Source organism: Rhinolophus sinicus, chromosome 17, assembly GCF_057876585.1.
Source record: "Rhinolophus sinicus isolate RSI-liver-muscle chromosome 17, RSI-T2T, whole genome shotgun sequence".
Taxonomy (NCBI): Eukaryota; Metazoa; Chordata; class Mammalia; order Chiroptera; family Rhinolophidae; genus Rhinolophus; species Rhinolophus sinicus.
In genome coordinates this window covers 149,590,477-149,618,406 of record NC_142517.1, presented here as the reverse complement: position 1 = coordinate 149,618,406, position 27,930 = coordinate 149,590,477, and the positions used below count along the sequence as shown (strand labels likewise).

The window sequence follows — 27,930 nt, the reverse complement described above, 5'->3', positions numbered from 1 at the left end:
TTTGACCAAGGGAAAAGCCATATGCTAGATGAGAAAACAAGAGATTTTAGAAATTGCCATAACTCTACAGTAATGGTACAGAGGACTTCCTCCCAAGAAAATGAAATGTGTTGGAAGGGACAGCCAGGGACAGCTGTGCTACAAGGAACTGAATAAGGGAAGGATGGGTCTTGCAAAGACTAGGGGCATTTTAGTAAGAATTTAGAAGGGAAATGCTTTGAAGAGGATTCAGTCTTCATTTAACAAATATTTATTGAACATCTTGTATGTGACAGACACTGTTAGGATGCTTGGGGTACAGCAGTAAATAAAACAGGTACAGTCTTTGTCTTTATTAACCTTACAGTCTAGAAGAGACTAGACATTAATGAAATGACCCTAACCACAACCTAATTGCAAGCTGTGATGAATACTTTAAAGGGCGATAGAGAGTCCTGCGGGAGACTGGGAGGAATCTGGTTTGAGGACCAGGCAGTCTTTTCATTGGTGGACAAATGGAGAAATATTTAGGAGAATTAATAGGACTTGGTGATTGATTGCGGTGGGAATGAAGGAGAAACATCAGAGAAGTTTCCCAGGTTTCTGGCTTATACAGCTGATACCAGTCACTGTGATAGGAAACATTAGTGGGGAAAACACACATACACAAACAGGCAGGTGCACACAGAGGACCGTTAACTGCAGTTATTTCATTATTCTGTCTCTCTCATCGCATCCTCTTCTCTCAATAAAAAAGAAAATAAAGAAGATTTTCCAGGAGCAAACAGACAAAAGTTCAAACTTCAGGAGTTTGAAGGCTTATGGAGAGCATTCTGAAGTACTTTCCACCTGGTCTAAAAAAATATCAAACAAAGTGAAAACCCCATGAATGACTGCAATGTTATTCTAAGTTACTTTAGCTCTGATCTGTGTTTGTATTTAATGGTCGATTATTAGGGTACCTAAAAAATTGCACTCTAAGAATGTCTATTGCCAAAAGTCGTTTCCCAACTGATGCACCTCTCAGGATTGTTCATTGTCATTGATTGAAAGGATGCAAATAATCTTTATCATGGTTTAAACTAAACTTTACTTGAGCCACAACTGTATAAATATACGTACACGACATGACATACTGTACAAATTCTACTTCTCAACTCCTAAGTGTGTCAGCTTCAGGAACACCCCTCCCCCCCCACACACACACACACACACAGGCAGCATTAACTGACAGAGCATGGCGTATCCTCTCTAAATGACACTGTGCATCCCAGAGGGTCTAACTGCTTAGAGGTGTAACCAGGGTATGGGCAAGACCTGCTTCAAAGTCACACAAAATGTTGACTTTAACATCAACTCAATTCCAAATTCAGTTGTTATTAATTCCTCAGCCTATTAGGTTAATATTGAAATGAATTTTTAAAAAAATTAAATCTCCTTAAAATGAGTTTCCTTAAAAGAAAAGGATTGCCAGAGGCAATTTAATCACTTGTGATTTCTGAAGAAATATGGAAACCTTTCTTTACATTACTGAGGGTTTTCATTTGAAAAATAAGTGTATGATTATATTCTGTGATAAAATCACAAACATAGGCAAACAGAAGCCTCTAATCCTATTCTGTAATGCACGGAAATCATGCAGGGGGAAAAAAGTATGGTCATATTTCCCAAAGGGTAGCTTTTTTCATATAGACCTACATTACACTGACACTTTTTTCTGTAAATATTTTGAATGTGCATGATCAATTTCTGTCACTTGTCCAACACCTAGAAGAGCCTGACACTGTTCTAACATGAATTTCTGGATTGGTTTCAGAAACAGAGTGACTGGTAACCCGATCTATTTTGATGTGAGCTTAATTAATGCTGTATATTAAACTCCAAATGTCACAATCCAGGATTTTTAAATGTTTAGTTATGAGACTGACTTTGTTAGTGGATAATGGATTCAAAAATGAAATTTGAATTTAATTTAATATGCGTATTAAATTCTTTTATGATAAATTCATTTTTCTAAGAGAAGGGAGTTTTACAAGATCACTCTTATAAATTTTAGCATGTGGATTTTAGCATGTGGAAGAGAACTATATGAAAATGCCACAAATAATACACGACATCAACATTACACCTTGAACTGCAAACTTGCAGGGAAGGACTGGGCTGCCCCGTTATGACGTTTGGTCTTAAAGTCCAAGCCGCTGTTTGATGAATTTGGAGACTAAGAGCTGAGGCCGTTGCTGGAACTCTTCCAGAACATCGTGGGGCAAGTTGATCTGGTCACATTCAAGTCTGTCCAGAAGTGTCACACAGACCACAGCAGCTAGAAGAGCAAATAACACCATTACTGAACAAATGGGTTCATCTTTTGTGTAGAAACATTAGCCAAACATCCCAATGTCCCCAGCACACATTCTTTGTGTTATTTTCCCTGTCATTTAGATGCAACCCAGTGAACGCACTAGCCTTCCATATAATTCGTATTGCTATAGACTCCTACCAAACACTCCACGTCAATAAGTTAACTGAAATAATTTTAAGCACTTCCCCTTCTTCTTTCCCCTAGAAACAGCTAGATTAAGGGAAAACGCTGTATTCAGGAAAAGAACAAAGAAAGATATTTGCCATCCAAGACACCCAAACCTCCAGCTTTCTATCCTATTTCCAATTAGGATAGAATAGAAACTTCTATCCTATCCTCTAACTTGAGAGAAGAGCTGGCCATTATTCCTGAGATGACATTTTACTCCTTGGTGCAGTGTTTGAGTATGCCTGCTGCAGCTCTTGCTAAAGAGTAAAGTAAATAGAGAAGAGATATGAAGGCTGACTTCAGGAAATATCAGTAAAGGTGAGTAGCGACCCTCATGAAATTTGAGAAGAAACATGTTAAATAAAATGCTTAAACATTAGAGTCAGCTCCATGAAGAAGCACATTTATTAGCATTTAGTTTCTAAAGAATGGGAATAAAATTTTAAGATAGATACCAAACTAAAGGAAAAGAACAAACACCCTTTTCTAAAAAACAAACAAAAAATGCAACACTCATTTTGAAAAGTCACCATGATGGCAGAATCTTTGGTTTGTTCCATCAGGAGGAACCAGAGAGAAAAACTGGGTCTCCTACAAATGCTTTATGGTCAGTGAAATCTTTGATTTCAAGGAATGTGGTTACACACATCGAAATCAGTGTCAACCAGGGGGCCGGCCTGGTGGCTCAGGCAGTTAGAGCTCCATGCTCCTAACTCCAAAGGCTGCCGGTTCGATTCCCACATGGGCTAGTGGGCTCTCAACCACAAGGTTGCCAGTTCACTTCCTCAAGTCCCCCAAGGGATGGTGGGCAGTGCCCCCTGTGCAACTAAGATTGAACACGGCACCTTGAGCTGAGCTGCCGCTGAGCTCCCAGATGGCACAGTTGGTTGGAGCGCGTCCTCTCAACCACAAGATTGCCAGTTCGACTCCCTCAAGGGATGGTGGGCTGTGCCCCCTGCAACTAGCAACGACAGCTGGACCTGGAGCTGAGCTGCGCCCTCCACAACTAAGACTGAAAGAACAACAACTTGAAGCTGAACGGCACCCTCCACAACTAAGATTGAAAGGACGACAACTTCACTTGGAAAAAAAAAAAGAAAAAGATGTCCTGGAAGTACACACTGTTCCCCAATAAATTCCTGTTAAAAAAAAAAAAAAAATCAGTGTCAACCAGTTTGAACTGACAACAGTGCAATAATCTCTATCTTCATGTGCATCATTTTAAAAGGATTTGAGTGTGTATGGGATTAGTTGTCGCTACATTAACAAGCTTTGAAGGCATGGAGATACTGTTGGGCATGAGTGTAATACTTAATTCTTTGACCTCTCCACTATTTCAGACTTCTCCTAAGATCTGGATTTGGGAAGGAGAAATGGACTATAATTATAATAGATGTTATCTTTCTTGTTTGGTTTAGTGCTTGTTACCCCCTGGGTATTTATTATATCATTTAGTCCTTACAGTTTTGCCATGAGCTAGCTATTATTTTTATCCCCTTTTGACAGGTGATGAAATGAGGGCTTAAAAGGTCAAACAAATGGCCCAATATGCACAGCTAGTAAATAGCCACTCAATTCCCAGCTTCCTAAACTGCTAAGAGTTCTCTACCTTCCATCCACTCATCCCCTGAGCTGTCACACGGTGAACAATTAGGCAGACCTGCCTTGACCTATTGGTCAAATTGACCCTCCTATTCAGTGAAGTGAAAAGGAATGAAAATATTCAACTTGAGCTCAGTCAAAAATTTCATCACCTAGGACCCCATTTATTCAAAACTCACTTGGTTGTAAAACAACTTGGATACTTGGATGAACAGATAAAAAAGCAAAGGGAAGGGCTAGAAACTTCCCCAGCTCTTCAAGTTAATGATCAGCAAGTGTGTGGGGGCTGGCAGAGCCTGGTGGTAGCAGGGAAATGTTGAAAGTCTTTCTCTAATCCTTTACTTGGAAGAAGGATAAAAGGAAACCCGTGCTCTGTACTTTTCACAGAGTGGCAGCTGACTTAACTAAATATCTTATCTGGAGATTTCAAAGGGAATGCCAAAGATGGAAAAGAGCAGGTCATAGTGATCTCAGTGGTGTTTTCTTGACCCTGGCGGTCCCAGCAACAAGCAGCATATAATAATCTCATCACCTAAAATTACTATTTCCATGAACAATCAAAAGAAACTAATTACCCAAAACAATTTGTCAAAATTAAGCCTGCTAGCTTTGCTATCATAATCCTCAGATTGGGAAGGGAGGGTGGCTCTGATGGAGGGACACTTAGTGACCTACCTGTCACCAAGGAGATTGTCAGCTACCTGATGTCGGGCTGCAATGTGGTGGGAACACTCACCTGTATGAAGGTGGAGCCCATTGCCACAGCTGCACCAGGAATTCCCAGTGATTCTCGGTTCTTTGGGATCATTTCCGGTCCCTTGGAGAATCTGATGACAGTTATAATTGGAACTCTTTTCACAAAAATACACACATGCATATACACAAAATAGTTGTGTATAATTTCAGTGCCTCTGAAGCCAACCCATGAATCCTTAGGACCCCTGCATTATCCCCAACTTTCTGATTCAAAATGGACTTCCAGGAAAGTTTCCCCATGAACTATAGGCAGAGACAGCAAGGCAGGGCACAGACTCCACTATGGATAGTGGAACCCAAACAGAGCTGGGCCTCAGAAAATGTTATAGCAGCAAAGGTTAGCTTGGAAGTTCTCAGCCCGGCTCTTAGGACAGCGCCTCCTCCACCTTTCCCTGACCCTTTTCATGGCTCCCTTCACTCCTCAAGGCATGTGTTTATTAAGCAGACCCCATCTTTACTCCCTGTATGTCTGGTGTAGAAAGCATAGGAATCTCAACGACCAGAGCCTTTGCACTGCCTCTCTCTCCCCTGAGACATCAATCTCAAGCTGTTCGTTGCAAATCAAAACCCAAGTGGAGAAAATTTATATTCAAAGGGGCAGATTAAAACTAAAGAGTATAGGGACAATTTGTTCTTCTAGATTGGTGTTTCTTAAAAATGTGCTCGAGGGCCGGCCCGGTGGCTCAGGCGGTTAGAGCTCCGTGCTCCTAACTCCAAAGGCTGCTGGTTCGATTCCCACATGGGCCAGTGGGCTCTCAACCACAAGGTTGTCAGTTCAATTCCTCGAGTCCCGCAAGGGATGGTGGGCAACGCCCCCTGTGCAACTAAGATTGAACACGGCACCTTGAGCTGAGCTGCCGCTGAGCTCCCAGATGGCTCAGTTGGTTGGAGCCTGTCCTCTCAACCACAAGGTTGCTGGTTCGACTCCCGCAAGGGATGGTGGGCTGTGCCCCCTGCAACTAGCAACGGCAACTAGACCTGGAGCTGAGCTGCACCCTCCACAACTAAGACTGAAAGGACAACAACTTGAAGCTGAATGGCACCCTCCACAGCTAGGATTGAAAGGACAACAACCTGTCTTGGAAAAAAGTCCTGGAAGTACACACTGTTCCCCAATAAAAGTCCTGTTCCCCTTCCCCAGCCCCCCCAAAAAATAAATAAATAAATAATAATAAAAAAAGGGGCAAAAATGTGCTCGACTGGCCACCTCCATCAGAACCAGAGCTTATTCATAATACAGATATTTCAGCTCTATCCCTAACCTGTGGAATAATGGGTGAGGGGTGAGAGAGGGCAGTGAATCTGCATTTAAAAAAACAAACAAAACAAAACACTTCCCAGTTGTTTACACATTAATGTTTTAGAAATATTGCTGTAAAGATTTTAAACTCTATCCTGAACCAAATCAAGCTACAACAAAGGTACACACCTGAACCCTAATACTTTAGATTTTCAAAGAAATTCAGAACTAGACAGAACCAAGACTTAGCATTAACTCTATCAAGACTTGTCCCGTAGCTTTTACAAAAGTATTTTTTTTTAGTAGTCAGTACACAAGAAAAGAGGAATAAGTAAGAATTTTCCAATAGCGATAAGGAAATAAACTGAAAGCTAAGGCAGAGGCTCCCTGGGTAACCTATCTAAGATAAGGTGGCCAGTGAGGAACCTCTATAGAGTTAACATTTGAACTGCGACCAGAAGGGTGGGAAGGAGAGCACTGAGTGAAAAGCTGGGGCAGTGTTCCATAATTGGGGGTGTGCTATAAAGGCTGAATTACTGAGTCATAAAATAGAGTAGCCTGAAACAGAATGGAAAATATGAAAATGCATTGCATTTAATTATAAAATTATAAATTTAAATTATAAATTTATAATGATAAAGCATTAGGTTATAATGCAAAAGGTATTTCTTACTGTGCATTGAAGTTTTAAAAAAATTGAATATTTATCTAGCGGAAGAGGTTTTCAGGTGGAAGGAACTCCAAGAGCAAAGGTTGCTTGGTAAGAAAGAGATTTGGCGTGTCGGAGGACAGCAAGAAGCCCCAAGTGGCTGGAGCACAGTGAGAGTGGGTTGGGGTGGGCAGAGGTGAGGTAGGACTGGTGAGCAGGTCACACCAGGTCGTGTAAACCACGGTGGATGCCAGGCAAAGGCTGTGAAGTGGCTGCGAGAACATCTGATTTAGATTTTAGGAAAGGTGTTCTGGCTGCTGGCTGGAGATTAAATTGGAAAGAGAGGAGTAAAGAATGAAAACAGGAAGACCAGTTAGGAGAAGAATGTAACCGCCCAGAGATAACGTGGTTGGCTTAGGGTAGCAGCAGGGATTAAAGACCCTCTGCTCTGATGTCCCTGGTGATAATAAAAACCAATGTGCACAGAACACTTCCTGGTTTTCAAAGTGTTTGTATCCTTTAACTCATTTTCTCTGTGAAACAGCTCTACTCAGAGCAGAGGCAGATATTATCGTCGTCATCCTCCAGGCATGGGAAAGAGACCCAAAGAGGGGAAGTGACTTGAGCCAATCTTCCCAGCTAGAAAATGATAGAACTGCAACTCCCGCCCAGGTATTTGCTCTGCCTGCTCTCTGAGGCTGGGCTCTGCTGTTCTTTTCGCTCCTTCCTTCTGCCTGACTGCAGCAGGCACTGCGCAGATTTGCAGAATGAGCTTCTCTTCAGTTTCAGTCTCAGCAAGCCCAACTAGGAGGATGTGTGAGGGCTGTGGGGGTGGTAGGGATGCCGATGCTTCCCTCTGTGTAAGTGAGCTAGATTTGCACTACTCTGTAAAAGTGTTATTGAAGCCACTGTCCATTACAATTTCACTTAAGTTTGACATTTGGATAAAGTTTTTATGATAAACCTCACATGTTCTCTTTTATTAGATAAAGAGTTCCATGTAATTCAAGGTGTTTCTGTTTTCAACTTGGCCTCCAGGAAACTCAGAACTAAATATAAGTACTCAGAGTTAGTATTGCGCTCCCAGGTTCCTTCTTGGATACTGAGAACTACCCATCCATTCTCTTAAGTATATGCTTCCGATTCTCTTTTCCTTTGCTTACATTATACTGTACATTCATCTTTGATTGAAAGTTGCTGCTAAGGCTTTTCATTAATTATTGACAAGTAATCTGTCAATAGATAAAAATATTACTCTTTTACACCTATGGAACGGTGGAAGGAGTGGGCTGAGGAGCACACGAGCTCCATTCTGGTTCTTCCCTGTGTCTGTCTGGCTGTGTTTCCTTAGGCCGGTCCCGTACACTGTTTAGGCCTAACTTCATTCTCTGAGAAAGAAGCAGCTTGGATCTCCACGGTCTCTCCCAAGTCCCCACCCTTAGCTTATGTGCCTCACACCATCTTGTTGGTGTGACAACTATGCTGTCACCTCCAGGAAGTTCAGCTGCCACCTTGTGGATTTCAGCATCTGCTGGATGCTGGACCCCTAACCAGAGATGTGTCAGGATGGGCAGAGGATGCAGCCTGATGTGCTGGGCAGTGAGGGCTTCAGTGGGGGGACCAGGAAGCTTCACTGGGGGAAGAGCAAGGGATAGATGGATCACCAGCAATGCCAGCCACACAAAGCATTGAGTCAGTGGCCCTAAAATGTTCTCTGATGGGTGATGTGATGATATGAGGCAGGAAGGAGTGGGATAGAGGGTAGGAGAGTAGAAGTAAAATGAATCAAATGAAACTATAGAAGCTGACCTTGATTAAAAATACATGAAAACTAACAAAGTAAGAAGAAATCATTTTTGAAAATCTTGTCTTTGTAAAGTAACAAATGAATTATATGCTATTTTTGCCTGATGTCCCAGGTACACTGATTTTCTTGGCAAAAAAAAAAAAGGCTATGTGTGCTGCTGAATGAGTATCAATTTAAGACTTTATTTCATTCTAACACTAACCATCTTTGTTTATGCTTAGCCCTTAGGGTTTGCCTTTAGAAGTAGCACAACTCTGCTCACAATTGTTAAAATAGAAAAATCTGCCTTTGGTTTTTATTGTTGTTGTTGATCTTCTTCTTCTTGACACAGACTAGGAAACTTGTGTGTCATGGGAGGCCGCTGGGAAGGGGCAGCATGCATGGTGCAAAGGGGCTTCGAATCAGACAGAGCTGGGTTCCAATTCCAGCTCAGCTGCTTATTAACTAAGAATTTAAGAAAGTTATTTAACCTCTCTGAGCCACAGTTTCTTTTCCTCTTGTGAGAGTGAAAAAAGCTGCAATGGGTTGCTTTGCACCCTTGTGGAAGAAGACTTCAAAATTCTGATCTTTCTCTACTTTAGAGTTCAGAAATGCTCCAGCTCCAGACTAAATATAATCTTTAATTGTTGTTATAATATCTCTTTTACTTTATCAGTGATCACTGTGCAGTTCCCAAAGCTCAATATCCTTCATTGCTGGGACCACCAGAAATATAAAAAAATGGAATTACAGTCAAAATTCTGCTCCCTTTTATTGAACTGTAATAAAGTAATACTACAAGGATTGAATATATCCCCCAAGTTACCACCAGTATCTGTCAAACAAAATAACAGTGAATTCTTCCTTTACCTTAAAGAAAAACCACTGTGAGTGCTGCAAACTCCAAAGACAAAGAGGATTTACGCAGAACCTAATCTTAGATAAAAATTAGATTTCATATACTGCCGTGCAAGCAAGTGTGTGTCAAAAGGCAGCATTGTCTTTTTTAAAATGAATACAAATTGAACGTACTTATCCCAAGTTAACAGTTCAAAAGGATTATCATTTTTAATCCGAATGTTAGGGGTTCAATTAAAGTGGATTTTGCTTTAAGAGGGACAGGTTATACATATTATAAAATCATAGATGAATGCATTGTACAGTGAGTTTACAGTATTCTGAAGGTTCAGCCTTTCTATGAAGAATAATTTTGTGAATGCCACTATTTTCCTTCACCTGCATCTTCATTAAGGCAACATTGGATTCCCACTATTCTTTTTCAGGATAACGAGATCAGGGTAACAACTGTGACTAAGGGTGTCGTCCATAGCCCCACTTCAAGCCATTTGTCCATGTACGAAATACCAAGCCATTCAGGGACTAAGATAAAGCAGAAGTCTCGTATGAACCTTAAGGGAGGGTTAACTTGAAGGCATTGTCCCTTCCTATTTGGACAGTTAGGAGGCACTGAAAAATCTTTTAGACAATTCCAAGCCACTAATGAAGCTGGGGAATGAAGAAACCAGTTGAGCTTGCTATAGCCATTTTCCATGGTAAATGAGAATTGAGTAGTCACTTTTTTCATTCATTTGTTCATTCATTTAGCAAATATTTACTGAATGCCCATATGGCAGATATTATTCTAAGAGCTAGAGAGAGATATAGCAAGAAAATGTCAAACAAGGTCTCTGTTCTTATGATGCTTATACCGTAATGGAGAGAAATGCTAAATACATACCCTGATGCATTAATATATATAAAATAATAAAGAAGTTAATATATAAAGGAAGCAGAAATGTAGTCTCTAGGTCTATAGTGGCCAATATGATGCAGAGAAATGAAGTAGAATGAGAGTGAGTAGAATGAATGTGAGTGGGTTTAGTTCAGGTAGTCAGTTAAGGCTTCTCTGATGAAGGTGAGATCTGATATTAATTATAAAGATAAGAAGGGGTGATCCATGTGGACCCAAGACCTCTTTGTCTCAGGTAGATACAGAAAGATTTGTTTCTGCCCTGGTTCAAACCCAGTGAGTGACTCCTCTGAGTTAGGACAATGGGTCGCTAAAAGACCTTTATTTGAATAAAACGTTACTTATAAGCTTAAACCATTAGCCATCATCACCTAATATGAAGTCAGATTGGGCCCAGTCATCTGACAGTTTTAAAGGGACAGAAAAAGCCACTAGAGAAGCTTTCCTGGAGAAACAGGCTGGGATGGGCCATTTTTAACAGTGGGAGTGGGGTGGAGGGGGCTGGGGAACAGGCCTGGGAGGCCAACTGAGCCTGTGAGCCCTGCGCTTGATGCCAGGTAAAACATATTTTCCCACGTTGCTGACCATTGGAATATTCTCCCTAACTTCCTCTATGTTAAAACAGAGGCTGGGGAAGGTTCTCTCAGCCCTACCCCAAAGCAGCTTTTGTAGCTCACACAGAGCTTTTCCAAGTTTCTCTGTTGTGGACGAAGGATGTTATGAAGGATGAAGGATGGGAACACGGTAGCATCGTATGCATGGGGGTTTTGTCTGTGCTCTTGGTGCTTGATCTTCCAAGGGACACTGTACCAGGAGTTCAGCTTTCACAACAGTGGTGTCTGAGGGAAATAAGAGTCCCTGTCACCGTGAAGAAATTCACAGAGAAATTCTCTGAAGAACTACAGAATTACAGAGGTACAAATGCAACCATTAGTGCGAATGATGTAATATAGAGCTGGATTGCTTTTTCTTCTCCTACAGAGTGAACGTAACTTCATGAAGGAGAGTCTTTAACTGTAGGCATTCGTGAACAGCTTACCTTTGAGACCACAAAGTCTACACATGGCCGCAAACACTGTAGATTCCATTTCGATGTTCCTGATGCCAGCTTTATATGCTCTCTTCAAGTAATCCACCTTTTTTTCTCTGGAAAAGAAGCACAGTGCTCCATCTAGTCGACCCTGGCCTGAAAGAGAATGGAGGACATTCAGCGACTTCCTGTCTCACCACAGTGGCAGTGGCCTCACTAAGAGGCTTGCTCTCACCTGGAGTACTCTGCAGCTGACTCTAACTCTTGGGCCTGCACCCCAGGTAGGATAAACCTTGCCATCTGAATCTTCCTATCAGATGACCAGGAGCAAGGCTTTGCCTCATTCAAGAGTCTCACATGTAGAGAGGAGTCTCCACGGTGCCGAGTGCCCCAGCTCTGGGACAAGTAACCATTGAATGGCTGCAGCAGCCGGCACTGTGCTCTGGGACAGCATGAGCCGGAGGGTTGCTGAGAGATGTGCCCTTTGAGGAAAACCTCAGGTTGCTCCTGTGACTGGGGATGGCCCAGGGCCAGGTGTTGGGGGAGCAGAAGAGGCTTCAAGCCTCAGTGATGCTCTGAGCTCCTTGAGGATCAGGTCGGTGGTTTGGCCATTGCAGCTCTCCGTCTGGCCATCATGACAGTGGTAGCCGTATGGATTTGTCCACCTTCTTCCCTGCCATACAGCTCTCACCCTGTTGGGATCACGTTTTCCCTTTTAGGCTTCCCTTGGTGTTCATTTATCACTTAATTTCACTGGTGGCAACTAGTGGGACCAGAAGGAGGTGGAGAAATCTGAGGCCATTACTCCTCCTCCACCTTGCATGCACTAGGAACAGACTTCTCCATGCCCCACTCCCAAGCATGGCCCGGGTTGAAGCAAGGAGGGCAATAGCACTGTGTCATCATCTATTATTTGCAGTCCTCTTTTTGGCTCCCTTCCTTCTCTTTTTCTCCCTTTCTTCTACCTTTCATGCTATTTCCACTCTGGCTGGCTGTTTCTCCTTGTTCCTTCCTCCTTAGGGCTGCCTGCCAATACCTCTAATGTAGTGTTATTTAAGCCGATTCAAACTCAGATGTCCAGAGCCAAGCAGGTAATGACAATGAGTTCTTTGTGGTCTGAAGGGAGCCGCCTCACTTCGCCTTTATGGAATTGGCTTGCCAGGGCCACCATGTATTATTTTACATTTTTTAATGTTAGATTATTTAAGAAGCCAAAACTATGGATTTTCATATGAAATCTCCAGAAAATATAAATGTTGGGAAAATAATTCACGTTTTAAAAATGCTGTGCAGGCCAAAGAAAATACAAGTCTCTAGTTTTTTTGTTTGAGGATTTCTGAGGTCTCTTCTTACTTCAAAAAATATGCAGTTCTAAAACCAAAATCTCAGCCCTTTTTATAATTTTCATTCATTCCTGTCACTCTGCCAACCAAGCCCTTCCAGTTACGAAATAAAAAAGGTTTCTTTTCCATTTGTAAGAACAAGAAAAAAACAAAAACAAAAACAATATGCAAAAAAGTGTTTACAAATAGAAAAACAGGCTTCCATTTGCAAGCTTTGGCTTAAACCCATTAGTGACCCTTCCAATGAAGCAGCCAGTGGCTTATAAGAGTCTCAACCTTATCAGACCCAACATGCCTTCTATTTTATAACACATATGGTGTGGCTTCCTAACCTGAAGTAACATTTATAGATAGTCTTGCCTATCTCCATATATAATTTTTAAAAATTTAACATAATTCCCTAAGTTCGATCCAAGGGAAAAAGAAAAGAAAAATAATTTAAAATGAAATAATCTGTAGTTTGATGAACATACTCAAACACAGCCACACGACAAGATTTCTAGAATGCCCTCCAAGGAATGGTACCACCCTGGTTAGATTTTGTTTCTTTTAGAATGATCAGGGTCTGTTCTTGATGCTTTTTTCTCCTGGCCCATCATCCGTTGTAGCAAGAGCTACTTGGCAGTCACCTTCAATGTGTCCCTAAACTTGATTTGGGGACCTTTTACTCATTGCTGAGAGAAAAAGAACCACTCTGAGACCACCCCATCCCTTTGCAATTTTCTCCCCTAAATATTTCTCCCCATTTCTGGGTCTGTGCTCTTTCCTGAGTACCAGATCCTCTTTGAGGTAGTTTTTGTACCTCAAAATGGCAGAAACATAGAATCAGCATATTCCCCTCTTCCCAGAGTCACCAATTTAAATTAAAAGCATAAACAGAGATAAGATTTTGCTAACATCACTAATTGCATTTTAGTATTCAATTTGTTCTTGGAGGATTAAATCCACTCTCAGTATGTATTCATTATGGGTGTTTCTCAGTGGCTTATTATGTCGTTACATTTCTATGCTTTAGGAAGTTAAAAAGGCTGTTTCAGTTCCTTTTTTAATCCCCAACTATTAATTTTCTAAAGTGGAGTTTTTAATATAAATTATGGATTTGAATAACAAAGAGTTGCTGGCCATTTTCTGTTGCTTTCACTGTTTATAAATTCTTCTCACCTTCGTAAAAGTCATAGGTACACATTGTGTGTCCAATGAGGGCTGGGAAGTTGGGGATTTCTTTGCTATAGTTGAATAGTTCTTCAGCCAGTGCCTTGTCAAGTTCAGTGCTTCGGGTGACGATGTTGTCCAAGATTATCTGTTCAAACCGCGGCTTAAAGAAGGAGTCTACAGCTGTATCTGTTATTACAACAGACCCCGGTGTGATCCCTGTAATGTGGAATAAGTAAGTGGTTACAGAAGAATGTCACTTACAGTTCACTTCTGACATGTAGTATGTAATTGTTTCTGCCAACATTAATTAATGCTAGTTGCTAATGATTCTCCCTATCTTCATCTTTTAAATTATTTTCTTTTCCAAATGCAATTAAATAATAACATTCAGAACAGGCATTTACATTTGCTGTCTCTCCTGATTCACATTTACAATGTGATGGGGTTTAAATTTCAAGACAAACATGACTCTTGGACATGCAAATTAGTATCGGCCTTCGGGCTCAAATTTGAATAAATTAGGTCAGGAATAAACTAAATGAGCCTGCCAGCAAGTAGCTTTCATAAAATGATGTGACTACTTGATGTTTAATCTTCTCTGTAACTCCTTGATTACTGTAATTTTTGGCATCTCTATCCTCCCTTCCTTCTGATTCTCCGCACGTCCACTCCCCCGCCCCTCTCCGACCCCATGTAAATTAGGCCTGCTGGCTGACCTTCCAGTGCTGCAAAGTCTGGCTTGCTCTAGGGACTCAGTAACTCAAGTCACAGAGACCTGAGAAACCATTTTCTGCCAACTGTTATTCTCCTGCCTGGAATGCTCTCTTGTCCTGCCCTGTACCTTTTCATCAGACTAACACCACCGGTTCTTCAGGTGTCAGCTTAAGTAACTTCCTTCAAAAGGTCTGAATCCATGGAGGGGAGAAAAATTAAAAGGCAACAGAGATAGATTTCCCCAGGCCCAGCTTTTGACCTAGTTTTTAACCCATTTTGATTTCTGTTTAATAGAGCCAAAAAGGGGATATATAGCAATAGTGCCCTAGATGCTCTCTGTTCTAATATTCATCACACTTGTTGTAATTGTTCATTTGTTTCTTTATTGCCCTGATGAAATATAAGCTCCATAAAGGCGAGAGCATTGTTGCCTCCCTAGGTCTAACCTTATGTCTATTACATTATAGGTACTCAGTAAATATTTGTTGAATGAGTGAATGCTTTCACAGACATGCCATGAAGCAGAGATCTGCAAACTATAATCCATGGGCCAAATCCAGCCTGTCTTTAAGTAAAGTCTTATTGGAACACAACCGCATTCATTCATTTACATATTGTCTATGGTTGCTTCCATACTCCCAAGGCAGAGTTGAGAAGTTGCAATAGAAATCATATGGCCTGCAAAGCCTAAAATATTTACTATCTGGCCCTTTATAGAAAAAGTTTACCAACCGCTGCCAACGAGCACAGCCATAACCTTCTGGGTTTTTGTAAGTTCCAATATTGATCAACATGGTGTTCATTTAGAAGACCCAGCTAGAGACCCAAGGTGGGGTCTTATGGTAGAGCCTTGGTGGGTCAGATACTTTTTAAATGAGTCAAACAAGTGGCTCCTTGAATTATTCACGATGTTCTAAGAATACGAAAATGAGAAGGAAATTGAAAATGTGGGCATCACCAATGATGTTATTTACATGCCATCCTAATATTTAGATGTGTTGAATATTTATATCTTGGTTAAAGTCTTTTAAAGGCCAAAATAAGGGCATCCACAAGGATGCCTGATCTAACAATGATGGTTAACATTCTCCTTCTCTTTCTGGATGGACATTCACACATGTCTTTTTCTTTTTCTTCTTTAATCTCATCTGTGAGAGCCTTGGCTTGACTTTATTCCTATACCACAGGTGGGGCCTAATCTTTTTGAACATGCCTGTTTCTAGTGAAGCATGGCCCAGCTACTTGTCGCTCAGTGATATTGGACAAGTCACTTCTTTAGTTTTTTGTCTAGTTTAGTTTTTCTGAGGACCCGTCTTTCTCCAAAAAATGTGTAGCTCTAAGACCAAACACTCAGCCCTTTTTATAATTTCCATTCTGTCCTATCATTCTGTCAACCAAGCCCTTCCAGTTACAATGCTCTGTCTGTATTTGCATTTGATGACATAATAAAATCACCACCTCCTACGGTCTGCTACTGAAGAAAAGGTTGAAAAAAGAAGGAGGTTTCCTCAGAACTTTATTTCAGCTCTGTGTGGAAGCATAAGCAAAGCCCATGAACAGCTCCCTGACCATCCAAGAAATAAGGGAGGAGGGAAAGCTCTGGAAAAAACCTTAGGAAGCATTACCTGGCCGTTAAAGGCCTAGCCTGGTCTCTTCTGGTGTGTTGATGAGGAAAAAAATCCAACCAAGAAAAGGGATGTAGTCACTGACATGAGCTAAAAGCAACATTTTTCTAAGGTCTATGAAGGCTGCTTACTTTGATAACGAACAAGTCAAATATTAGTGATGACTTTTTTACTTGAACGCACTTATTTCTGTCACTTTTAAAATTCCTATACCTCAAAATTACTGTAACCCTCAATGCTTCCTCTTATCCTCAGAACACATTTCCTAGAAATTCTTCCACTCTCCCCTTAAGAACACCTGAGTCCATCTGGGCCATAGGCAGTGGGATCTCTCACTCCAGGTTTTCATGGAGAAAAAAAGAGGAAGATAAAAAGGAACTATTTCTTTAATTATTTATGTTTACATTTCTTTCAATGTCTTTAAATGTCCTCAAACCCAGCGTCCTGACACTTCTTAACCCATCTGGTTTTCTGCTGGGCTGTGAGTATGTTGGTGTCTTTTGGCAATTTATTATCACACTCCGTATGAGACAATCACTTGGATTTAATAGTAGAAATCAAGTCGTCTCACCTATTCCCCCTGATGTACCAATTCGGATAATGGTCACGTCACAGCACTGGGCATGGTACAGTAATTTGATGAGTTCATGAAGCATGATGGAAATGGAAGGGATGCCCATACCATGCTGTTGAGAGAAGAGATGCTGTCATTATACAGCTTGCAAACTGATACACGCACAGGACATATTTTCTGTCTTCATTACAAGTTAACAGCCCTCAGATAAATTTACATAATCATTATGAGTTTGCCAAAGCTGAGGAAAACATAAGTCAGCTCTAACCAACGTCGACGTGACATGCTGATAGATGTATCCATCTGTGAGGATCAGAGACAGGCCTCTCCCTGCCAGTTAAACAGAGTTCAGCCTTCATCGTTAAGAGCAGAAGGTGGCGTGGCGTGGTGTAGTGGTGTGTCAGGGCAGTGCCATCGTTCATCTCCTCATGGGGCTCTTTACAGTGAGCTTTGGAAATGGAGCTGTTTTCAAGATTGACTTGCTTTCTTGGAAATATAAATTTGGCTGCCACGTAATCAGTCCCTTTCCACCATAGTAAATGAAACAGTAAATGCATGCCATTGCTCTCATGTGGCCTCGTTCATTTGCTGCTAATTCTGCGTGAGCTCTGAAAGGTATGAGCGTGGGAATGTGGGTTACATCCACACCTAACAATTGGGAGCATATACTGAATTTGCAGGTTAGGTTAAGTTGGTACAGATCATGACCATAACCCTGGTTTTCCTCAGCATTTGGAAACAATAGAATCAGTGTCACTAGCATAGGGGTCAACATGGGTTAGAGAATTTAGCAACTCCTAGTAGTTACAATATGTTCTAATAACTCTCCAGAAAGATCCTCCATGCTGGAATTTGTCAGACCTGGAGCTAAGTTTAGAATCAGTGGTAATTTAATTCCTGACATAACATTAGAAAGTCAAATGTGTTCTTCAACTTTACTCCTGGACACAAAGACTTTGTGTACAGAAACGCACCAGGCGCATCTGGGTAATTAGGAGATGCCAGCCACCAATTCTCTCATTAGCAAATCTGGAAAACCATTGCAGCTATGACAATCATGTTCTCGCCCGAGCTTCCTCGCTCCCACCATGAAGAATATTAAACCAAGAAAACTTTGAACCTCTGGGCTCCCCATTTTTGGTTCCCATTGAACATGTCCTGACTTCCAAATGCATTGTAGTTCTCTTGGAGACATGAATCAAACCTGTATTAATTTACATGTCGAAAATTAACAAGTTTGGGCTTTGGCACTGATTCTGCCGTTTAATGAGTAAATTCTCTAAATCTCATTTTCCTCAACTATAAATTAAGAGAATGAACCATTATTTCATCTATTAGGTTCCTTCTAAATCAGATATTTGAAAGGTTTATAATTATCACTTATTATGTGACATGGTAATAAAATGACAAATGGGCTTGTCTGTTTCTGCTAAAGTCTCTCTCTCTCTTACACACAGACACACAGACACACACACACACACACACACACACACACACACACACACACACACCCCTCAGCTGCTGGAGAGGAAGAATTTTCAAAGAAGGGGCCCAAATTTGAAATCCTCTATCTGCTTAGTGAGGCCCGTTTCTAATTGTCTGACCTCTGGGCATGATACATATGTTAGCTCTGTTTTTCCCTGATACGACAGCAGGATCTGTTGACTCCTGTTTCTATATCTTCCTATTCAGTTTAACTGCTTGTTTATGATAGTTTCACATTTTTATAAACCTTAATTTTTTGTCCTTACCTATTTATTTTGCAAAAAGAAATGACAAGCAGTTGTAGTCTAAAAGTCAAGCAAAAGTTAGTAAGATAAAATTTGCCAAGATCAAATGATATTCTGTTTCCTTCTAATGTAGATATTATATAATTGTTGAATAAAAGAATGGAGTTTCCCATTTGAGCCCCAAGCAAGTTTCAGGCATTCTTGATCCAGAGGGAAGACCAATTTAGCTGCCCCACTGGGATCACATAATTTTCCCTTCTTTACTACAGGTTCCAGCCATGATCATCCATCCTTCCTTCACCAGCTACTACAGAGTAATCAATGATTGGTGGCTCTTCCCTGATATAGGAGTCACGTGTAATTCAGCTCCTTAGAATTGTCCCACCTCTGCAGAGGACTCTTCCCCGTTCCCTGGTATGCCTGGTTGGGACCCTTACAAGGGCTGCAGTGTCCAGATATGTGACAGACTAGAGCTATTGTTTCAGAATACAGCCCTGTGGCAGAGATGAACTTAGGCAAGCTTGGGGCACACGCATATACATCCTTGTATGTGTATGCTACCCTGAGTCCAAGAGAGAAATGGTCTATATGTTCCCTAATATCGCAAATGATCCCACTTTTATTTTGTTCTAGGACACTGTGTGTGTCCAGAGCTGTTAACATATTCTAAATACAGGAGAGCAATTCACAAGAGCTCTGTGGAAATGCATGAGCAGGTTTTCAGAGAGCGTATTATAGTGTTAAATGGCACCATTTGGCAATCCTAAAAATTGGTCCCTGTGTACTTAAAACTCAACATTCCCAAAGCTGGAAAAGGGACAAAGAAGAGAAAGTTACTGGTGGCTTAATCAGTTACAAACTAAAGAGAGGAAGTGTGCTTTGAGGGGTTTTTTCACTAACTTGAGTAGCTAAGTGATAACTAATAAACTAAACTTAAGGGACACTGAATGCTATGTTCTGCCCCTAGGACTTTTTCCAACAATGAATGTTACACCTGGAAACTTAATTTAATTGTCTGAGAAGGGAAAGCAAAGGGGGAAAATAAGTCCTGTGTTCAGAAGTTCCCTCTTTTTCTGCCAGCGTTTGACGACTACCTGAAGTGCAGCCATTGTGTACTTACACTGATGGAGAGCACGGGGCCGATTTTGTACATACAATATCTGTCTGTCCCAGCACAGATGTCTTTTATGTCCTCTCTACTTTCCTCCAATCTGAGCTCCTTTTGCATAAACAGCGCAAATGCTTTCATTCTGTTGGGGCTCCCACCAACGCAGACAAACTGGCAATAAAAATAAATATCTTCTTTAATCACTCGGATAAGAACCAAAGGTCAGCTTTCAACTTGAATGTTTTTATTTTATTTTTCAGTAATTTATTTAAGAGTATTATACATGTTATGGGTTATGTTCGTGAGTTAACTCATTTGTACCATTAACGTGAAAATAAGGCAACCAGACACGAAGTTCAATGTACATAATTGTAAAGAAAAAGATCATCACAAAATCAAAGTAGGTGTTGCTTTTGTTCATGTCAGTGTTTCCTGGTGGTTTGCTTTACAGTGAACATCAACCAGCCTCTTAAGTTGATGTCGGCAGCCTAGTGCTCGGCGATAGCAGGCCCTATGTTGAGCATGGAGGTACCGAGGACGTGGAACGTAAGGAACATGAGAACAAAAGAAGAACTATGAGGTAGAAATACTTTTCTCATTCCAATCATACCTTTTTATTGTAAAATGTACTATGTTAACTTAAAGTTTTTAAAAAAATTACATCAAGACTTTCCCTCCCCACATGGGCCACTGTGAACTGCACCCTCCTTAAAAAAAAAAAAAAAAAAAAAAAAAAAAAAAAAGAATAAAGAACTGGAGTCTGGAGTTGACATGCCACAAAACTAGGGTGGCCAGTTAGCTCAGTTAGTTAGAGCATGAGAGCGTGATGCTTGTAACACCAGGGTTGCCGGTTCGATCCCCTCGTGGGCCAGTGTGAGCTGCACCCTCCACAACTAGATTGAAACAACCACTTGACTTGGAGCTGATGGGTCCTGGAAAAACACACTTAAAATAAAATTTAAATTAAAATAAAAAGACTTTCCCAACTTCTCACTTAGAAGAAATTCTCATGGAACAAGCCTTACTGTTGATAGGAAATCTCCCTACAGTATTTCATCAACTCCAATTATTTGGTTTTGTTTCAGTCACATTTTAACATCTCTGAAACGGCAATAGGTGTCACAGTCAAGAGTGTTACCTCTAACGAAATATGGTAATAACATTGTCTGGGAATTGCTTGTGCAATAGCCTGTTAGGGATGGGAGAGGTGGATGGCAGACAGAGGATGGAGGGGCCAAATAGCAGCGTGGATGAGCTGCCAGCCTGGTAAGAACCAGGGGCCAGCAGTGGGGAGGCTGAAGAGCAGCAGATGCCAGAGACCTGAGGAAGCCCACAGAAGGCTGTGAGACACAAAGCTATTGGGGAATCTAAGCCAAGCAGTGAGGAGCACAGAGTCTGGAGAAGCTCTGAATCAGAGAGACAAGGCAACATCCATGGTCAAGGGCCTGCCCTTTAGGTTAGATGAACCTGGCTTTGTACCCCATCCTCATCATTAAGTAACTTCCTTAGTATTACACATGTAATCTCTATGTGCCACAGATCATCATTCCCAAAACAGAAAAACAGAGACCCGTCGGATGGTTCTGTAAGAGTAAACTGGGATTGATTATGGCAGGGAACAGTGTACAAAGCCAGGCACCTTCTGAATGTTCCACAAATGGTAACTACTATTTTTCATATCGTGTAGCAATTTCCTGGTCCTGCTTTCGAGCTTGCTTATTGTTTCTGTATTTGCAGAATTTAGTACAAATGAAGCTTGTTTAAATCCAGTAAGGGAAAGACAGTTGGTGGCGTCCTTCTGATGTGGGCAGCATTAGGCAGAGGATCAGAAAGATTGCTGGCGAGATCCCTCACAGGGATGAAGAATATCTGTCTAAGAAAATACCTAACTGAGGTTGTAGAGTCGGTGCCCCCATTCACAAATGATTTACTATGACTATTGGGTGGTCTGATTACATGATGCATTCTGTTTCCATTTAGCAATAATTCCTATGCCACACTTATTTTCAATTTGGGGATGTAATTATCCTTTTATCCAGCCCCACTGCTTCTTTTCTACCCTCATTATTGTCTTTCTGTGGCTTCTGATGAGTGTCTCTGATGGGGTTTAAAGCTGGTAATAAGCTGCAATGGTAGTTAGCCACAAAGGCTGGGTAGCAAAGAAAGTAAGAACATGGTCTAAGGCGAGTTTTTAAATTATTATTGATTATTCATGAAATTTCCCCCTCTGTTCGTATGGACAATTAAGACTTAGCTCAAGATATAAGTACAAAGAGGTTTTTTAGTTTTGTTTTGGTTTTACAAAATACAGTGGTTTGAAAAGAACCTCATTGTGTGGTGACACTGAATGTGAATTACAACTATTCAGATTGACCATAAAACCAAACCAGATGTTAGAATAGCTTGCCGTTTGAATTCTTCTTTGCACTCTGGATATTGCTGTAATCAACAGGAATTTCTGAATGTTTCTGGTGACATAAAGATGATAGGTAGAGACAGAAGCATTTTCATTCTTGAAGCATTACTCCTAAATCAGACTTACTAAATATCACCTCTAGACAAAATTTTCAGTCTGGCTGCTTTAATGAGAAGTAAATTATGGCTAAAGACCACCAACCAACACTGACCTTAAGTGACACTTACTGTGATTTATGTCCCAGACAAAATTATAACTTGTCCTGGTTTTATCAAAGAAGATAAAAGTACATGGGGAAGGAGTCTGAAGCATTACAAAAATATGTTAACGATTTGCCATAGACAGCTAGAATTAAGTCACTTTCAAATATGCCTACTGTCTTAAAATACTTAAGTCTGCTATGCTGTATTAACCTGATTCTATGGCAGCTTATGTATTTTGTATGTTTTTAAATTATTTTTTCAGTTACAGTTGACATTCAATATTATTTTATATTAGTTTCAGGTGTACAGCATAGTGGTTACACATTTATATAATTTATGCAGTGATCCCCCAATTAGTCTAGTACCCACCTGGCACTACACATAATTGTTGCAACATTATTGACTATATTCTCTATGCTGTATTTTAATCCCCATGACTATTTTGTAAGTACAAATTTGTACTTAATCCCTTCACCTTTTTCCCCAGCCTCCAACCCCCTCTCATCTGGTAACCATCAGTTTGTTCTGTTTCCTTCCTTCCTTCCTTCCTTCCTTCCTTCCTTCCTTCCTTCCTTCCTTCCTTCCTTCCTTCCTTCCTTCCATCTCCTCCTCCTTCCTTTCTTTTTCTTCTCTCCCTCCCTCTCCACTTCCTCCTCACCATCATTCTTCTCCTCCTCCTCTTCTCCCTCCCCTTTCTTCAATTCCCCCTCCCAATTAATGGACTATTTTCAGTTGCTATGACTTAGAGCCCACCTAGTGCAGTGGGTAAAAACCCTGGAAACTGCACTTGAAGGAATACGACCAGTTCCTAGCTCTGCCACTGTCTATTGTAACTTGTCAACTTCCTTTGACTTCTCTGAACTCAATTTCTTTGTTTTATTGAGGAAATGAATGTCTGCTAAACCCACCTAAAAGGGCTAATATAAATAAAGATTGAGATAGTAGATGTGAGAGTTTTTTGTTTGTTCCTATAATTGCTAAAGAAGTGAATGAAAATCAGATGAAAACTGCACAATTCTTTATTGGTGGGACTACGAATAGGTTTTGGAAAATAAAAATTCTTTAAAAAGCTATTCCCTTTGATCATTTCTGTGAATCATTCTAAGCAAATGGACTTAAATGTGAAAAATCTTTAGGTCTAAAAATATCCATTTCAGTGGTGTTTATAATAGAAAATACTTCAACATAAGCCAAAACTGGACTATACAATATATGGCACAGCCACTTGACATCCACAAACAATGTGTTTCAAAGAAAAATGATATGGGGAAATGTTAATAACATAAAGTTAAGTGAAAACTGCAGGGTGCAAAGTTGTATAATTCCAACTATTTTTTAATCTATTTATTAAAAAGGATTGGATGAAAAGAAAATACATTGATATGTATGTTTAGATGGCAGGGTATTTTAGGTGTGTTTTTAAAAATCATTGTTCTTTTTAAATTTTCCCAATTTTATTTCCCAATAATGAATATAAGCTGTGTTTATAATCAATATATTATATATTTAAGATAAAATAAATAATAGAGAAGTACGATTTTCCTAGCAGTATTCCACAATTTTCTCATAAGAAACAACAGCAATCTTAACAATATGAAATACTGAATAATGGTTATTTTCAAGAAGTAGAATAAGATAGCATTGTTAATTTTTTTGAGTTATATTATGATTTAATAAAATGTAAATTAGTGAGATTTAGTTATAAATGTAGATGTTAAACAGTAAATTGAATCATAATGATTTCTCAACACCAAGCAGCATTGTCAATAAAATTGTGTTTATCTCTAGGGACCAGAGCAGCCAAATAATCATGTTTGTATTAGATTTAGTTTGAGAATCTTTATGTCTTGTTGGGATGGAAATGATTGTTCATGATGTACACATTCTAAATTGTTTCAGAGAATGAGCATTTGTTTTTGGTTCCTATCAGGACCTCTGACATTTCTCTAGTTGAACAGGTAAAGTTTATATTGGTAAAATAAGAAATGTCAGCAGAAAAAAATACAATTATTTTTCCAAAAGTTAGAAATACTTTTACCTTTACATCCCCAAACATTGCTGGTAGGTCGTGTGTTTTTGTTCCTAAATCCAAATGATAGAGAATGTCTTCATCCATAGAATCCAGGTAAGGATTTTTAACATGAACAAACCTTTTTCTGGAAAGAATAATTTGAAAAATAATGTAAAGGAATTTAGAGAGAAAGCACACAAAAGAGAAAAGATATCAGTCTCCACTTATGAAAACAGCTAGTCCAAATATGGGACACACACCTTCATTTAAGATTAAATGATTGATTGCAAGTAATGTGGAATAATAATAAAAATGGTAATATTTTCTGTTCACATAGGTAGAGCCTTAAGCATGAAAAGTGCACAATGCCATAAAACTGTATTTAATAAATACATTACCTCATTTAATCCCATAACCATTCTATTAAGTAAGCAACACTAAATAATCCAATTTACAAATGAAGAAGCCAAGGCATACAGAAGTTTAGAAACTTGTGCAAGATTTTATAACCAGTAGATTACAAAACAGTCATTTCTATCCAGTTCTATCTGACCCTCACGGTCATTTTTTTTTTCTTTGTATGGGAGCCTGTGTAACATAAGCCATTGAGCTCTGTAGTCAGATTGCCTGGGTTCCACTAGCATTTTAACCATATATATATTAATTCTACAATCTTGGATAAGTTATTTTATCTTTGTTCTTTAATTTCCCTGTCTGTAAAATGAGTGTAGTGAAAATAATAAACACTGGTGCTGGGCACTGATGAATTTAGCCTCTGAAAGTATTTTTTATATCTTCCCAGATGATCTGATGAGCAGCCAAAGTTGAAAACCCCTCTTTAGGCCTTTGTTCCTGAAACATCCTTCCGCTTTCCCTCCATTTGTCATGTATCAGAACACTACTCATTCTTCAAGATCAAATTCAAATATCACCTCCTCCATGAAGGCTTTTCCAAGCATCTTCCTTCCCCAGTCATATGAATTCCTTTCCTACTCACTGTGCTCCGAAAGCATTTATTTCATTCAGAGGCTGATAGATAGCATTTTACGTGTTAATTTTCTGTCTTCCCAGAAAAATTGTGAATTCTCTCATGCAAGCTGTCTCATACATCTTTTTTTAATCCCCAAGTCTTAACAAATTCTATTTGTTGAATTAAATTTAACTGTTCAGGAAGTGGAACCGAATACTATTAATTTTCTCCTCAAAAACATTTAGGGTAACAGATTCTTAATTAGTTAGTGAATCATAGCTGGTTTCAAAAACAAAGTGTCCTATAATGTTATTAGTACACTTTACTACTCAGAGCAAGCATCAAAACCTCAAAGCAAAAGGATCCTTCCTTTCTTCTCCTGGTGAGAGGCAAAAGGACAGTTACCGGACTCTCTTGTTAGAAGAAGTGTGGTGGATGAGCCAGCAGCATCACCAGGGAAGCTTATTAGAAATGCAAAATCTCAGGCCCCACTGAAGACCTCCTGAATCAAAATCAAAATCTGCCTTTTTATCAACTCTTATGTGATTCCTGTGCATGTTAAAGTCTGAAAAACACTGCCATCCACTTTCTCTTTCAGCTTCTCTTTTCAGCTTTCATTTTTTGACTTTGTTCAAACTGTTTTTGCTTTCTGGAGATTTTCCTTTGGATTCCCAAGTGAATCTGTAAATCCTTACTCTAGAAAAGAGTGGCATTCATTGACTCCCGTGATTCTAAACTCTATCAGAATCACCTGGGGTGCTTTTAAAAGTACTGATACCTGGGTCCTACCCCTAGAAATTCCAATTCAATTGCTCAAGGAGATGTGGGCCTTAGTATTTTAGAAATCACTGATATACTCCACGTTTCCTATCTTCAGGAAGAAATTCTCAAACCATTAATTATATTCTCTTGTATTATTTATAATACTCCTCTAAATTCATTAGGAGATACTCTTTAGTTTTCCTTGACTCTCTGTCCCAATAGGTAATGATCCTTTGATCAGAAAATTGGGGGGCACATCTGTAGAAGATTTGTAGCCCTTTGGGCTCATCAAGAAGCACTTCTAAGATAATCACTCTATCAGTTACCAAAGGGAAGACTAGTTTGGTCTATTATGCCGAATTCAACCCAGTATGAATCTGGCCATTGCAATACTTCAATCTTTCCAAAATATGCCATTTTTCCTAAACAGACTTGCATGAACTGTTTCCTCTTCAACATTATTTTGCATTTTCTTTCCTTTTCCTAAAAATGGGACAAAGGTGGGACTGGGAATAAAATCTTTTAGCAAACCATGACAAGTTACATAGCGTGATCAGTGTTAAATACTGGAAACCAAAGAAAAGTGCTGGCAGAGAAAAAGTCTTTCCATTTTACCATTATGACCTTCATCTTCATAATATTTCCTTTCTCTCTCCTTGGCTTCCCTGAAGAAATGAACATGGTAGGAGGCTACCTCTATTTGGGATGAGGAAATGAACATTTTCTGAAATGCTGGCATGACGGAGACTCTAAGCAAGGCACTTCATACAACTCAGCGAATCAGTGGGAACGCGCAAAAATTCCTTAAGCTTCCTGAAGATTAATGCTCTATTATGTTCTGTGAACCTGGGGCAAGAATTGGAGCTAAATTCGCAGACAGCTTTGGAAGATTTATGTCTACCCCTGAGATGAATAACATACATGGCATTTTAGAAGTGAAATTCTATGTAAAGTCTATCACAAAGCATATGAAATCACTTCATAATATGCTGCAACACAGTTAAATCTCCCTTAGGCACTGGGAGGCCCCTTTAATTATTTCTCAGATATGTCAGCCCATGGTCCTGGAATTAAAGGCTGAACACTAGGCTGAACTTTGAGTTTGTTCATTCATGCAGGTTGGTTAAACTTTTGCATCTTTTTAAAAAAAATTTTTGCTTCACTTTTTAAAAATTGAGATATAATGGACATATTGCCTTAGATGAACAAAATTCCCCTAAGAACCAAGGAATGAAAATGTCACTGGGTAGAAAATTTAGGTGTTTTAAATTTTGTTTTGTATTATGAGCGGTGTTCCAACTATATCATCTCTAAACTGAAGAAATTTACACAGCCGTAAACATCTACGTTCTAAACGTTTAATATAAAATGCAAAGAATATCCATCTGATCAAAACAAATAAAAAATCAAAATTACTTACCCAACATATGTATTCCTGTCAGAGCTCATGGATTTATTGGAAGCAGATAAAATCGAAGCCGTACTTTGTGGATAGTAACTCTTAAGTTGACGTCAGGAATGAAATATATATTGATTTACTATTAAATTATAGATCAATCATAATAGTTCAACTCAAAGTTAAAATAACACCCTCCCTTAAAATGTTTGTTTTCTTATGAAATCATTCATGGAACTTTACTCTTAGCATTCTAAACTCCCTTACCAATTCAAAAAATATCCTCCTTGTTATGGCCTTTTATACTACAGCCCAGCTCTCAGAGCAAACATTTCCCCAAGAAGATAGGCTCCCTTTGCAGGTGTGGCATCCTATCTCTCTGACCAGGTTGGTTAGCTTGTTGAGCAGTGCACCTTTCCCTTACTTCGTGCATTGGTCCCAGCACGGGTCTGGCGTAGCACACCAACTCATTTACTTCAGGGCAACTGTATATGGATCCAAGTCTTCCACTGGTTTCCACAATAACTCCAAAAATGTGTCCAGTACACGTGAGAACTTTGTTCCCAAACATTTTACTTTCCCACCCCATCTACTCCTCTCCAAC

General features: G+C 39.8%; 2 protein-coding genes across 5 annotated transcripts in view; one reads left to right on the top strand and one right to left on the bottom strand.

The window, feature by feature from the left end:
* The window catches only part of CCDC148 (coiled-coil domain containing 148), a 259,617-nt gene extending 248,210 nt beyond the window's left edge, over nt 1-11,407 (top strand). The window contains exon 15 of the mRNA XM_088794553.1: nt 11,271-11,407. Coding sequence (XP_088650679.1) covers nt 11,271-11,303 — 33 coding nt within the window. The 3' untranslated portion in view covers nt 11,304-11,407. The remainder of the gene's footprint in view (nt 1-11,270) is intronic.
* Nucleotides 235-27,930, bottom strand: UPP2 (uridine phosphorylase 2). 4 transcript variants are annotated; one of them, XR_016019833.1, is made up of 9 exons: nt 27,751-27,930; nt 27,351-27,430; nt 24,226-24,343; nt 19,581-19,739; nt 16,728-16,842; nt 13,824-14,033; nt 11,329-11,475; nt 10,943-11,128; nt 2,161-2,299 (listed from the first exon to the last, which is right to left on the bottom strand). XR_016019833.1 is itself a non-coding variant. In XM_088794557.1 (8 exons), exons 2-8 carry the CDS (start codon nt 27,377-27,379, stop codon nt 2,163-2,165), a joined length of 915 nt encoding a protein of 304 aa, XP_088650683.1. In that variant the 5' UTR covers nt 27,380-27,430; nt 27,594-27,824; the 3' UTR covers nt 235-2,162. The 4 variants fall into 4 exon arrangements, 2 of the variants coding, with proteins under 2 accessions (XP_088650683.1, XP_088650682.1); XR_016019834.1 differs by lacking the exon at nt 10,943-11,128 and adding an exon at nt 4,845-4,935 and having other exon boundaries at nt 2,163-2,299; XM_088794557.1 differs by lacking the exon at nt 10,943-11,128 and having other exon boundaries at nt 235-2,299; nt 27,594-27,824.

What these genes read in the sequence shown, in the direction of transcription:
- UPP2 (XM_088794556.1), bottom strand. An exon ending in TGGTACATCAGGGGGAATAG is followed by an intron (nt 14,034 to 16,727) that starts GTGAGACGACTT and finishes TCCACATTACAG; the next exon opens with GGATCACACCGGGGTCTGTT. An exon ending in TACCTATGACTTTTACGAAG is followed by an intron (nt 11,476 to 13,823) that starts GTGAGAAGAATT and finishes ATTCTCTTTCAG; the next exon opens with GCCAGGGTCGACTAGATGGA.